Source organism: Prionailurus bengalensis, chromosome C1 (genome assembly GCF_016509475.1).
Source record: "Prionailurus bengalensis isolate Pbe53 chromosome C1, Fcat_Pben_1.1_paternal_pri, whole genome shotgun sequence".
Classification (NCBI taxonomy): Eukaryota; Metazoa; Chordata; class Mammalia; order Carnivora; family Felidae; genus Prionailurus; species Prionailurus bengalensis.
In genome coordinates, this window is record NC_057345.1 from 215,696,684 (window position 1) to 215,711,057 (window position 14,374).

A 14,374-nucleotide genomic window follows, 5' to 3' on the forward strand; every position below is an offset into this window, starting at 1 on the left:
GGCCTGAAATGTACGTGTGGCCGTGGGCTGGGCTTGGAGACTAGGGTCTGGGTTGAGCTGGTATCTCAGAACCGTAAATGATAGAATTTGTTAAGTGGTAGTTCTTCAAATTTTAAAGAACTCTATGATTCATGCTACCAGCTTTATAACATTGCTGTTGAAGCCTAACAGTGTAGACACTTCAGTCAGAAAATCTTCAGTAGATGTGAAGAAAATCAGTAGATCTTCAGTCAGAAAATCCCTTGTTAGAGATGAGCAAAGAGGTGCTGCCCCAAAAGAATTCTGACGTGACTCTTGTATTGGCCACTTTCACCCATCCCTAGAAGATCAGGTATGGTAGTGTGGAGCAAGGAGGCAGGTAAATGTCAGGGAGAGTGCATTCAATTTAGAAGAGCAGAACACTGTTCTGCTTATTGGGACATATCAGAGCTTAGTTCTCGTTTTTCTTTTTTGAAGTTTATTTTTTGAGAGAGAGAGAGAGAGCACGAGTGGGAGAGGGGGAGGAGAGAGAGAGAGACTATGAGAATGAGAATATCCTAAGCAGGCTCTGTGCTGTTAGCACAGAGCCCGCTGTGGGGCTCAAACTCATGAAGCCATGAGATCATGACCTTAGCCAAGATCAAGAGTCAGACGCTTAATCAACTGGGCCACCCAGGTGCCCCCAGAGCTTAGTTCTTACAGAGTTGGTTTCATCACTCAGCTGCAGTCAGGCACCTGTGAGTGGTGTAGTGTCTGCACCTTCCAGTTTCTCTTAATGGCAGTGGTCAGTCATGTTGGAGTGTTTCTGTGCTTGGCTTTAAGTTTCCAAGAGTATTTTCATGTCATCACAGCTAGAACAGGAGAGAAGAGAGGCAGAAATGAGGGCAAAACGGGAAGAGGAGGAGCGAAAGAGGCAAGAAGAACTCCGGAGACAACAGGAGGAAATCCTTCGGAGGCAGCAGGAGGAAGAAAGGAAGAGGCGGGAAGAGGAAGAGCTCGCCCGAAGGAAACAGGTATACCTTGGAGAGCGCTGACCCCAGCATTAGCCCTAAACCAGATTCATGGTTCTCGGAGACGGTCTCTTGAAGTTGGGAAGGAGTAGTTAACAGCAGGATCGAGATTAGAAATTTAGGAGAGTCACTTCCTTTAGAATAAATGTCTGTTACCCACTAGCAGCCTCTGCTGCTAGTTTCAGTCCGGGTAGATCTGGAGTTGCTTTTTTTTTTTTTTTTAAATATTTTCAGTTAGATTTCAGAAGTAACTAAGTCTTTGCTTATTTATTTATTTGTTTGTTTGTTTGTTTCTTTCTTTTTATTTACTTATTAGAGAGAGAGCAGGGGAGAGGGGCAGAGAGAGGGAGAGAGAGAAAATCTTAAGCAGGCTCCACACTCAATGGGAAGCTTAAGTATTTATGACCAGTGTCGAATGGGTTTCGTGTATTTTAACTACTTATGTATCTTTTTTTGTGAATTCTCTTTTCATTTGCTTGACCTGTTTCTCTGCTGGGATTTTTTACTTATCCCAGTTGAAAGAATCCACTCTGAAATAGCTCCTAAGTGCAGTGTTATCTCACATTTCATCCCATTGTTGGCCCCAAGAAGTACTCTGTGAAAAACAAAAAGGTCCATGCTGAAATTAGATTTGAACTACTAATACTTCTTAGAGTTACATTCTAGACTAGCTTGTAAGGGCTCTAAGAAGTATTGCAGTAAAGAAATCAGTTGAATCCTGTGTTGCTCACTATTTCCTAAATTATTTTGACGATGAGACCCTTTTCTGTGTACTTGCGACTTTGTTCTTCAGAATACGTTCTAGAATACATGGCTTTACTCAGTACTTCTGACTAGAGAGCTTATTCCTACGACACCAGGCATTTTGGATTGCTATGGTGATTTGATCTGTGTTCTAGGTTCCCGGTTGATTGATTGATTGATTGATTGATTGATAAAGGAGGACTAATGGTACCAGCAGAGAAACCAAAGTGTGAGGCCTCATGTGGCCCTTTCTGGGGTTCATCAGTAAATGATGTAGCTAATGTAGAATCCAGGGTAGACTCTCATTATAGTGCTGTGTAACTACTAATACTTCAAATACAAATTATTTTAATGGTTGATATGTCTGTCTCCTAACTCACATACTTACTTTTTACTCTAGATCCTGATTATATCCTTTTTATATTTACTGTTAAAGAACCTTAGCACATAGTCTATTTCTTTTCAAATTATAATGGGATATATTGAGATCCAGAGTTTTTCTCTCTCTTTCTCTCTCTCCCTCACTCCCTTGTCCTCCCTCCCCCCCACACACCCTTTTTTTTTTTTTTTTTTTAATTTAGGAAGAAGCTCTGCGACGTCAAAGGGAGCAAGAAATTGCATTAAGGCGACAGCGAGAAGAGGAAGAAAGACAGCAGCAAGAAGAAGCTCTTAGGAGACTGGAAGAGAGGAGGAGAGAAGAGGAGGAAAGGCGGAAGCAGGAGGAGTTGTTACGCAAGCAGGTGACACCTGGCTTGCTCTTCTCATTGCTTCTTGGAAGCTAGGGGTTTGTGATTAGAAAGTGTTTGGATGTGAGGATGGCCTGTTGACTTAAAATTACCATGAGACCTAACTCTTACTACTTTTATAATGACTGTTCCACGTGTAATTATAAAAGCTGAATGAAGTATCAAAGAACCAAGAAACCCTCAGAATACTGGACAGAAATCTAAAGGCCTTTAAAATACCAGCTGTGAGTTCTGCAAGTTCACTGCTTCTGCTTGAGGGTGCTCTGCAGTTTTTTAAAGTGCACTGTTCAGTGCTGCGTGGTATTTTCACAGGCTATGAGCAGTCGCCACTGTCCAGTCCCAGGCCAGCCAGGCCATTCTGCCTCTGCAGCCAGCCAGAACCCCTAAAGCATTTCCTTTTAATGTTTAAGAACTTTGTTTTTTTAATTTAGGAGACTTTATTTTTAGAACAGTATTAATTAGATTTTCAAAAACGTTCGGTTGATAATAGGGTTTCTTCTAGTATTATCTTACGTTAGTACAGTACATTTGTCAACAGTTAACCAATGTTGATCCATTATTTTAAACTAAGGTCTATGGTTTTTTCACATTTCCTCAGTTTCCCCCCAATGTTCTTTTCCTGTTCCCAGATCCCAAATCCAAAATAGTACATTTAGTTGTCTCCTTAGCTGCTTCTTCACTGTGACAGTTTTTCAGGCTTTCCTTGTTTTTGATGACTTTGACAGTTTTAAGGAATAATTAATGGTCAGTATTAGGTTAACCCTCTATTGGAATTTATCTGACGTTTTTCTCACAATTAAACTGAGGTTATGGGTATTTGTAAAGTAGATCACACAAAGGCAAAGTGCCATTTTCATCATCCTCTATCAAGGATGCATATTATCAACATGACTAATGACCACCGGTGTAGACCTTGGTCACCTGGCTGCGGCCATGCTTGTTTGTTTTCTCTGCTGTAAAGTTACTCTTGTCCCCACGTACTGTACTCTCTGGAAGGAAATTACTATGGGCAATCCACACTTCTAGGTGTAGATTGACGCAAGCTGGAGATAACCTGCTTTTGGCTAAATTCTGGATTGAAACTCTTTGAACAACCTAAATACAATTAGAGGTAGAGAGCCTCAAGGGTAGATTGTGTATTGATTTCTCATTTGGTTTATTCATTTAACAGTTAACATGTTTGGTTGAGGTACTATATGCCGCTTACTGGGCATGTTTCTCTGGTAGAATGTGAAACTTTTAAAGAAATTGTTTCTGTCCTCAGAAGTTCACAGGCTATGTTGGTGATGATTGTACAAGAAATAAATGCCACAGTTAGGATACATCAGCTGCAACACCAAAGTATTTACCTAAAAATAGTTGTTGTTTTTTTGTATTATTAAATATAACTTGTTGTCAAATTGGTTTCCATACAACACCCAGTGCTCATCCCAACAGGTGCCCTCCTCAATGCCCATCACCCATTAAAATAGTTTAAACAACAGATCACATGCCAAGTAAGGCAGTTACGACTTGAGTAACTCAGAGGTGTCATTAAGGATCCGCATCCTTTGCAGACTTCTGCTCTGTTTTTTAGGTGGGTTGACTTTTAACGTTAGATTTTTCATGTCCTGATTAGGCGTTTTGTATACCATATCCTTGGAAAGCCTGTAAGGGAATGGCCCTTCTCTTGTGCTTCTTTTGTTTCAGAAGAATATCTTCTCTAGAAGCCTTCCAGCAGGCATCCCTTTGGCCTAAATCATATCACATGATTGTAGTTACATTGGAAGCAAAATCTGGCATTTTGGACCCCTGAGGTGACATAGAGGCTCTGTCTATAAGGAAGACTCCTAAAAGGAATGGTTGTTGGATAGGTAGAAATAATTGTTGACACAGGTGGTATAGGAGCAAACAGGAGGACAGGGTATAATTGGAGATCATGAAAAGGTGGGGGAGCAGGGAGGTGTCTGGGTGGTTCAGTTGGTTAAGTGTCTAAGTCTTGATCTCAGCTCAGGTCTTGATCTCAGAGTCGTGAGTTCAAGTCTTGCCTTGGGCTCCACGCTCGATGTGAAGGCTATTTTTTAAAAAAAAAAAAAAAAAAGGAAAGAAAAAAGGCAGAGGGGAAGTCTGCCTCCTAAAGACTAGGGAAGTCATTCATAGAGTAGTTGACATCTGCCTTCAGTTTTGGAAAATGAAGGGGAATGTGCTATCAGGAAAAACACAGCATTATAGGCACAGTAAGCAGACTCTGTGGAGGAAGGTGAGGAGCGTTCCAGAGGGCATAGTGGAATGGCTTTGAAGAAGGGAAGCAGAAGGAAAATGAGCCAAGGTACAGGACAGAGTAGTAGAGGGAGGGACAGTAGGTCAAGGAGAGATGTTCCAAAGGACCTGTGGGACCTCCAGAGGTGTGAATCAGGGATGGAATCTAAATGATCTTGTAAGGTTGCTCTGGTTCCACAACTGGGTGAGGCTTTCCTGGTAATCTGTCCTTGCGAGGTCCTGGTAGGTTTTCAGACTCGGCATCCTGAAAAGCTAACTCTGCCTTAACGGAGGAATAGTTGCCAGAAGCTTTGCTACAGTTGGTGGGTGATCTCTCAGATCAGTACTTACTACAAATGGTCAAAGTGACATTTCTTTTATGACGAAATTAGCAAATAAATTATAATTTTATCCTGTGAGCATTCTAGGCTTTTGTGGCTATTGTAAATAGATTTTAAAAGAAATCTTCTGTCTTACATCATCATAAACAAAGTTCCTGATTTTTCTGGTGTATCTATAGCTTTTTGACAAAAGCCTTCAAAAGTGATTCAGACCTTTTTTTTTTTTTTTTTTTTTTTTAAACAAATTTTATTCTCTTTTATTTTTCTTTCTGGGAAGGAGGAGGAGGCTGCAAAATGGGCCCGGGAAGAAGAAGAAGCCCAGCGTCGATTAGAGGAGAACCGGCTGAGAATGGAAGAGGAGGCGGCCCGACTCCGGCATGAAGAGGAGGAGCGGAAGAGGAAGGAGCTGGAGCTGCAGCGGCAGAAGGAGTTAATGCGCCAGAGGCAGCAGCAGCAAGAGGCCCTCCGGAGGCTGCAGCAGCAACAGCAGCAGCAGCAGCTGGCGCAAATGAAGGTGAAGCCCAGACGCCCACCACACGCGCTGCTCGCCGGTGTTCGGAGGTGGATGCCAGCAGCGGCAGGAGCAGTGGGGCAGTGTGCTTTCTTTACTCTGAATATTACCACTGTGGCTTCCTTTGTTTTTCCCCTAAGTAAGCTTCATGCCCAGTGTGGGGCCTGAACTTGCCACCCCAAGATCAAAAGTCACACGCTCTAGGGGCGCCTTGGTGGCTCAGTTGGTTGAGCGTCTAACTCTTGATTTCGGCTCAGGTCATGATTTCAGGGTCGTAGGATCAAGCCCTATGTCAGGCTCTGTGCTGAGCATGGATACTGCTTAGGATTCTCTTCCCATCTCCTCCTCCTCTCCCCCCCCCCCCCCCCCCCCCCTACTTAATAGCAGCCAGCAAGACTTGGTGACCTTCTGGAAATGAGGCACAAAGGGAGATCTGGGGAGGCTCCTAGAGAGGAAGCCTTTGGTGACCATAAAGTTGTGGCACGAGTGATGGAGTGAGAGTAATTGGGAGAAAGGGACAGCTTTGTGGCAGGGCCCACATAACTTCACACGGGGTCTGTGGTTAGCAGTGTGGTTTAGTGTGTCCTGTCTTCAGGGGTTCACAGGAGAAAGACATAGGAATGGGACACTCGAATACAGAGTGGTGAGTGTAATGAGAGAGATGGCATCAGGCTGCGGTTCTCAGAGTATGAGCCCCTGGGAATTTGTTAGGAATGCAGATACTCAGGAGACCCACTCCAGAACCTCTTGGGGTGGGATGCAGCAATCTATGTTCAAACAAAGCCTCCAGGAGTTCTGATGCTTACTAAAATGTGAGAGCCCCTGTCCACGTGGGAAGTTGGGAAAGACTTGCTAGAAAATGATAACTTTTAAACTGAGGTATTAGTGAGGGAAAATTAAAAAAAAAAAAAAAAAAGAAAAAGCCCAACAGGCAGTTTGGAGAATGGAGGGGGTTTTTGAGAGAGAAGACCTGGGGTGAGCAGAGGAATGAAGTTCAGAAACACTGTGGTACTTCGGGGGGAATTCAGAAAGTGGTTACTGTTGTTGGAGAGTGAGGTATGAGAGAAGCATGGGCAGGGTCCGGGTCACCGTGGCTTGTATATACTCTGTTAGAGAACCAGGACTTAAAGGTGTGTAAAACAGAGTGGGCCACTCGAGTGTTTTCAGCTAGGAAATAGCACTGTCAGATGTGCAGGAACAAATCTAAATGGAAGATGAATTTGGAAGGAGCAAAACGAGGTCAGCAGAGTGATTGCAAGGGGCTGATGGAGCAGTCCGGAAGGAGAAGGAGAAGGAGAAGGCGGCGAGAATGGGATTGGAAAGGAGGAATTGAAGATAGCACTGATTATTGACTGCTTGCTTTGTGTCAAGCACTGGACGGTAGCTCTCCATATGTTACATCATTTCATCTTTACAGCCACACTTAAAAGCTTAGGTGTGGATACCTGTGTTTTACCAAAGAGTAAAAATGTTCAGGAGCGAGAGCAGAGCCCTGTATTAGAGCCCATATGTCTGTGTCTTCAGGGCTGGAGGCCACATCATAGAATATGGTGACTGATAAGAAGGTGGGGCTGAGGGGGAAGAAAAGTCATGGGTAACCTCCAGATCTCTAACTTCTCTGACTGTATCTGTTCTGTGTCTGGCTTTGGCTTGTTATCTTCCAATATTTTATAGATCAACATTCTGCACGAAGATAAAGAATTTGAGATTCAGTTATGAGGAATGGCTAAAGGCTCTCCTGAAAAAGGTTTTTTAAAGATGGTTTTATTGAGATACAGCTCACATACCATATAATTAAACCAAAGTATACAATTCAGTAGTTTTAGTATATTCACAGATAAGTGCAACCATTACCACAGTGGACTTTAACATTTTCAATACCACCCTAGGCCCCTCCTCCAAAAATCCTTTGGCGGTCACACCCTACTCCCTATTCTCCCAGCCCAAAGTTGCCCCTAACTTACTTTTTCTCTTTATAGGTTTGCCTGTTCCAAACATTTGAAATGAATCATATAATCTACGTTCTTTTGTGACTGACTTCATTCAATTAGCGTAATGGTTTCAAGGTTCACTTACACTGTAGTACGGCTCAGTACTTCATTCCTTTTTATGGTTGAATAATATTCCATGGTATGGACATCCTACATTTGTATTCGTCAGTTGATGGACATTTGAGAGGTTTCTATCTTTTGGCTGTTGTGAGTATTGCTGCTATAAATCAATATTCACGGACGAGCTTTTATGTAGTTGTGTATACCTAGGAGTGGAATTGCTGGGTCATAAGAGAACTGAATTTGATGGTTTGTGGAACTACCAGACTATTTTCCAAAGTGGCTGCACCATTTTCCATTACCACCAGCAGTATATGGGGATTCACATATCTCCACATCCTCATTAATCCTTATTATCTGACTTTTTGATTATAGCCATTCTTGTAGGTGTGACATGATATCTCATTGTGGTTTTGGTTTGCATTTCTCTGATGACTAATGATGTCGAGCAATACTGGCCCTGAAAAATGAGTTGAGAAATGTTTCCTCTTCTGTACTCTGGGAGAGTTTGTGAAGAAGTGGTATTACTTCTTTAAATGTTCTGTAGAATTCGGCAGTTAAACCATTTGGCCTAGGGTTTTTTTTTTTGTGGATAGTTGTTTGATTACTAATTCTATACATTTGCTTCTTAACAGGTCTATTTAGCTTGTCTGTTTCTTCTTGAGTAAGTTTTTGGTAGTTTGCATCTTTACAATCTTTTTATTTAAGTTTATTCTGAGAAAGAGAGAAAGACAGTGCAAGTGGGGTGGGGGGTAGGGGTGGGCAGAGAGAGAGAGAGAGGGAAAGAGAGAGAATCCCCAGCAGGCTCTGTGCTGTCAGTGCAGAGCTGGACGTGGGGCTTGAACTCACAAACTGTAAGATCACAACCTGAGCCAAAATCGAGTTGACACTTAATTGACTGAGCCACCTGGGCAGCCCCATAGTTTATAGTTTTCTAGGAATCTGTCATCTTCATCTGGGTTATCTGAGTGGCAGACAGCTGGTGTTGGTATTCCTTTATATCCCTTTTTATTTCTTTAAGATCAGCAGTGAGGTCCTTCTTTATTCCTGATTGTAATAATTTGAGTCTTCTCTCTTTTCTTGGACAGTCGAGCTAAGTTAATTTTGTTGATCTTTTTAAAGAACCAGCCTTTGAGTCTACTGACCTGTTCCTATTATATCTGTTTAACTTCTCTAATTTTATTATTTTTTTCTGCTTGCTTTAAGTTTAATTTCCTCTCTTTTTCTAGTATTTTAAGGTGTAGCAGGTTAGTTTATTGATTTGACATCTTCTTGTTCGGATGGTCATTTGCAGTTAGAAATTTCCCTCTAAGTATGGTTTAGGTGCTACCCATAAGTTTTGATTTGTTCTGGGACTCATTGGTTATATAGAAGTGTTTTGTTTAATTTCTACTGATTTGTGAGTTTCCAGAATTTCTTTTTTGTTACTTATTTCTCATTCATTGTGATCAGAGAACATACTTTATATTATTTTTATTTTTATTTTATTTTACTTTATGTTTGTATTTTAAGTAGGCTCCATACCCAATATGGGGCTTGAACTCATGACCCTGAGATCAAGAGTCACTCTACTGACTGAGCCAGCCAGGCACTGCTGTTTTTCCCTTTAAATGAATTATTGAAGTTGATATTATGTCTTAGGTTTTACCTTCATTAGATGTATCCTGGAGATCTTTCTTTGAGAAGAATGTATATTCTACTGTTGCTGGCTCGGGTGTTATATATAGCTGTCTTTCAGGTCCAATTGGTTATTATAGTGTCACCTAGTTGCTTGTTGATCTCCACCTAATTGGTCTGTTTTTGAAAGTGGAATATTGAAGTAATGATGTCTTTATTTTTTAAAGGCAGAGGCATCCCTATTCTATTCTATTCTATTCTATTCTATTCTATTCTATTCTATTCTAATTCTAATTCTAATTCTAATTCTATCCTATCCTATCCTATCCTATCCTATCCTGTCCTGTCCTGTCCTGTCCTGTCCTATTCTATTCTATTCTATTCTATTCTATTCTATTCTATTCTATTCTATTCTATGTTTTTAAATAACTCACATGTGCGAGTGAGCAGGGGAGGGCCAGACAGAGAGAGGGAGAGAGAGAATTCCAAGCAAGCTCCACACACAGCTTGGGGGCGGGGCGGGGGGGCAGGGAGCAGTGCAAGGCTCGATCCCACGACTGAACCGAAATCTAGAGTCGATGCTCAACTGACTGAGCCACCCAGACCCCCTAAGATTTTCTCCTTTTTGGCTTTCAGCATTTTTACCATGTAATGTCTAATTATGGATCTCTGTGTTTATCTTGTTATAGTTAAGCTTCCTGGATGTATAAATTAATGTTTTTAAATAAATTTCAGCCATGGTTTCTTCAGATATTTTTTCTGCTCCTTTCTCTCCTCTCCTGCTACTTGTATTGTGCACATGTTGGTGTGCTCAGTGATATTTCCCATTTCTCTAAGGCTGTCTTCGTTTCTCTCCATTCTTTCTTTCAGTCGGTTTTTTGGATTGTGTAATCTCTGTTGATCTGCAAGTTTTATTAATTTCTTTGACCAGTTCAGATATACTTTTAGTTCCTCTAGTGATTTCTCATTTTAGTTACCCGGCTTTCAAACTCCAGGATTTCCTTCTGGTCTAGAAATAATCTTTATCACTTTATTGATATTCTTTGTTTTGACATTGTCATCATGCCTTCCTTTACCACTTCAATCAGGGTTTTATTTAGTTCTCTGAACGTATTTATAAAACTTGGATGTTTTTGTTAAATCTGACATCTGGTCACTTGTGTAGGTGGTTGCCAGCTTCTTTCCTGGCGTATAGGCCATTCTTTCTTGTCGCTTTACAGTTCTCATATTATTTTGTTGGAAACTGGACTTGTTTTTGATAATATGTTGTAGGAACTCTGGTTACTGGTCCTGTAAGCCCCATCATTGTTTTGTGCCTGACTGGATTAATTTAGTGACCTCCCAGTCTCTCACTGCCTCCCCAACAGGGTGGATGGAAATCTGCTGCTCCTCCTCAGGCATGCCCACGGTCACTCTGGGATCCCTGGTTTTGGCAGGACTCTTTGATTATCTTTTTCTAGCTTTGTCTATAACTTTGTCCGACTGTTAACCTCCACTGATTGCTACCTGCATTGCTTTCCTGTTCTCAGAAGTGCCCTGGGGCGTAGATTGCTTCACCAACTGATCCAGTGAAATTCAGGCTTCTTTGAAGAGACACTTCCTGAGGTCTATTTTTGAGATTGTTTCTGACCCCAGGAGAACCTCTTTCAGCAATTTCCTTGGTTCTCTGAGACAGAGTAGGGGCCCGCAGTTTAACCTGTGTATCTCCAGTAAATCTACTGATCTCCTCCTGGTTGCCTTTCACCTAGCCTCCACTGTTTTTAAAAGCGCCCTTTGGCTTGGACTTCTCATTCTCCGCAGTCTGTTACAAATAAAGTCAGTTCCTTTAGGAAGAGGTCCGGAACTCTGCATATTCCCATCTGTTCCTCTCACCTCCACTCCAAGGCAAAAGTATGAGTCACAGCTCTGGTGCTGGTGACAGTGGTGTGCTTTTCTAAGTGGTACTCTGCTGAGGAATTGAGCCCTTGGGGGAGGGACACCGGCCTCGATTTTTCTTGGCTTGGCTCTGCCGGTGGCATGGTAGCCTTTTGAGTCAGGGCAGTGGCACTCAGGACCCTAGTAGCCCTGGTGGCACTGTACTCAAGGGAGTTTCCATTCCACAAGTTGGGGGCTGGGCATAAAAAGCCCCCCCACCCCCCAGCTCTCCTTGCCGGTGCCTTCACCTTTGCAGCAGGTAGCTGTAGCCAGGAGGGGACATGCTGGTGTTGTGCTCTTTGTAAGAAGCTAGCCCACTGACTGGCGGTTGACAGGGACAGGGGGCCTGTGTTCTGAGCTGTGCTCATCTGGAGTGGCGCTTCTGTCTGGCTGAGCTGGGAGTCAGGAGAGAGTGGATGGATCTTGGTGCAAGTACCGCAGACTCTCAGTTCTTACCGAGTTTTACCAGGTTTTCTTGAAGACCTGTTTCTTCATATTCCTGTATGTTCACTTCCAGAGGCTTTAAGTAATTTTTTGAAAAGCCATTTTCACCCATTTTGCTGGGGAGAAGGTCTACAGAGCTCTTTGCACTACCCTAGCAGAGGTGTAATGGTTATTTTTCAAAATAAAGTACAGTGCTGGAGAGTAAGGTAGCAATATCATGGCAGAAAAAAATAGTAAATTTTCTTACCTCGGTGAAAGATACGAGGCATTCAGGTGATGAAGAATGTGCTGAACTCCCTTTTAGTTTCTGATTTGGGAGTGAGTTGTTCTGAAAAGTATGATTGATAAACTGTAGTTCTCTGAGTGGGCAGTACAGGACATTGGTTGAATTGGAATATGTCCTGAGGCAGTGTTGACGGAGCGATGGGATATCATTTTCTATGCGCAAATGAGACTTAAAGAAAATGATAGGTATCTGCAGACATTTGTCTGTCATGTGAAGAAGACGGCTTTGTTCTCCATTAGTCCACAGAGCAGACCTGTGATGAGTCAGGAGCATAGAGTACAGTGAAGCGTATTTTGGCACAGCGGTGGGAAGGAACTCAGAGGTGCCGGAAGGGGGAACAGGCCATCTTGTGGAGGGAGAGTGCATCTCTTCCTGTGCTGACTGAGGCTCTGAAGAGGGCTGGGGATGGGTTCCTAGGGTACGCTGGGGTGACACATCTGGGATTTGAGATAGCTTTGGGGGTTACTGGCTGAATGCATCAGAATTAAAAACATATAAATTCTCTGGCCTCACCTTTGGATCTTCTGATTCAACGAATATGGGGCCAGGGCATCTGCATTTTTACAGGCCTTCCCAAATGCTGCTGTTGTGTTTGAGATCTACTGCCTTATTTGATCTTGATAGTGCCTTCCAGTATGTCATTTCCTGTGGATAATACGAGTTCGTTTGTGCTTAATGTTGCCCACCTAGTGCCCAGTCTTTCTCTCTTAGCTTCCCTCCTCACTTCTCCCCCGTTACAGCAGGGGTGTATTTGGAGAGAAATGCCCCTGCTACCTCCTCTATCAGCCCCAGACGTAAACGTTCAGGGCCGATGGTATTCTGTAGTGCTGAAGGTTCTCCTTCCAAGAGCTGTTTGGTAAGATCAGTGACAGCTTAAACTGTGTCCTTATTCCACCAGCTCCAGGTTACAGAGATTTCTGCTGTAGAGCCGTTCTTCTTTGGGCTTTTTGGGCATTTTGTATGATTTTTATTAAACATATTTCAAGTCTAGTTAGATTTGGTTTTTGTTATTTTTGTTTGTTTGTTAAGAGCCACAAGATGTCTCAAAATTAAAGTGTGTGTTTTTTTGGCCCAGACAACCAAGAGATTCCCTTAAAACAATCAAGCATTTGAGAACATTAAAGTCTTCTGGACCCAAAAAATATTTACACTCTATTTTAGTCAGTGATTTTAAAGGATAGGAAAAATAGAGTTATTTATTAAAAACAGCCTAGTGCTCATGACTAGAAGCTACAGCCTGGTTAACAGTGATTCACTTTTATAAAATACTGATTAAGAACTATGCCTGGCATCTTCTGTGAGCTCCCCACCTCAGCTTTTTCTTCAGAAATCTTGTCTTTCAGCTTTTCACTAAAAGTAGCATATCATGTCCTTCATTGCCCCCTTGGATTAAAAATGTAGTGATTGTTTTGTTTTACTCCTTACTCGTTGTATCTGTATATTGTTGTATATACATATCAGTGCCCGGTGTAACAAATTTGCAGTCCGAAATGGTAGATAAAAGTGTACCATGTGTATTTTAAGTTCTAAAATAATCTGAGGTTTAGAGTAGTGACAAAAGTTTCAAAAGCAAACTGGGAGAATTCTAATATGCGCGAGGATCGCAGGATGGAATCTTGAGTTAAATGTTTAAGTGGAGTTGAAGGAAACATGAATTCCCTGCCTATATATAATGCAGTATTGCCTCTTTGTTTCCTGTCCACATTTCCTCATGAACTCTTCTGCCTTCCTTTTTGTTAGCTTCCCTCTTCTTCCACGTGGGGCCAGCAGTCCAATACAGCAGCATGTCAGTCCCAGGCAACGCTGTCATTGGCTGAAATCCAAAAACTGGAAGAGGAACGAGAACGGCAGCTTCGAGAAGAGGTACGTTTTAAAAGTAAAAGTGCTCTAGTCAGTGTTCCAGGATAGCTGGGGTGCATTATGGGCGGGTGGTTAGTAAAGATCATGATTATTGTCATAGTTGCTGTGTGTCTGAATTGGATGTTCATCATTAAGCTCTTTAGCGAGTCTAGAATTTGGTGACTCCAGCAACTGTGAAGTTGCTGATAGGAATAACATTAAGATTAGGTAACATGAGGGGCACCTGGGTGGCTCAGTTGGTTAAGCGTCCAACTCTTGATTTTGGCTCAGATCGTGATCTCACAGTTCGTGGGATCGAGCTCTGAGTCGGGCTCTGCTCTGACAGTGCGGAGCCTGCTTGGGATTCTCTCTCTACACCCCTCCCCTGCTCATGCTCACTGGCTCTCTTAAACTAAATAAGCATTTAAAAAAGATTAGGTAATGTGAATGTTCTTGAGGAAGTAGCTCATAAATAAAAGTACATGGAGTTTTCATAATTATGGGTGAGTTTTATATAGATATGTTTCTTACAAATTAGATTTTTAGAATGCAGAATACATCTCTTTAAAGATACTGGGTTTTCTGACTAGCCTAGAAAAATTTAAATATGACAGAAATAAAGTCTCTTTACTTGTGAGTCTATATCCTATAGTT

At 42.1% G+C, this 14,374-nt stretch overlaps 1 protein-coding gene across 7 annotated transcripts in view; it reads left to right on the forward strand.

The window, feature by feature from the left end:
* Positions 1-14,374, forward strand: part of GIGYF2 (GRB10 interacting GYF protein 2) — a 144,763-nt gene that overhangs the window by 114,555 nt on the left and 15,834 nt on the right. For all 7 annotated transcript variants that reach the window (XM_043578187.1, XM_043578189.1, XM_043578185.1 and 4 more), the window contains 4 exons: positions 831-992; positions 2,315-2,473; positions 5,336-5,572; positions 13,622-13,744. In XM_043578187.1, coding sequence (XP_043434122.1) covers positions 831-992; positions 2,315-2,473; positions 5,336-5,572; positions 13,622-13,744 — 681 coding nt within the window. The remainder of the gene's footprint in view (positions 1-830; positions 993-2,314; positions 2,474-5,335; positions 5,573-13,621; positions 13,745-14,374) is intronic.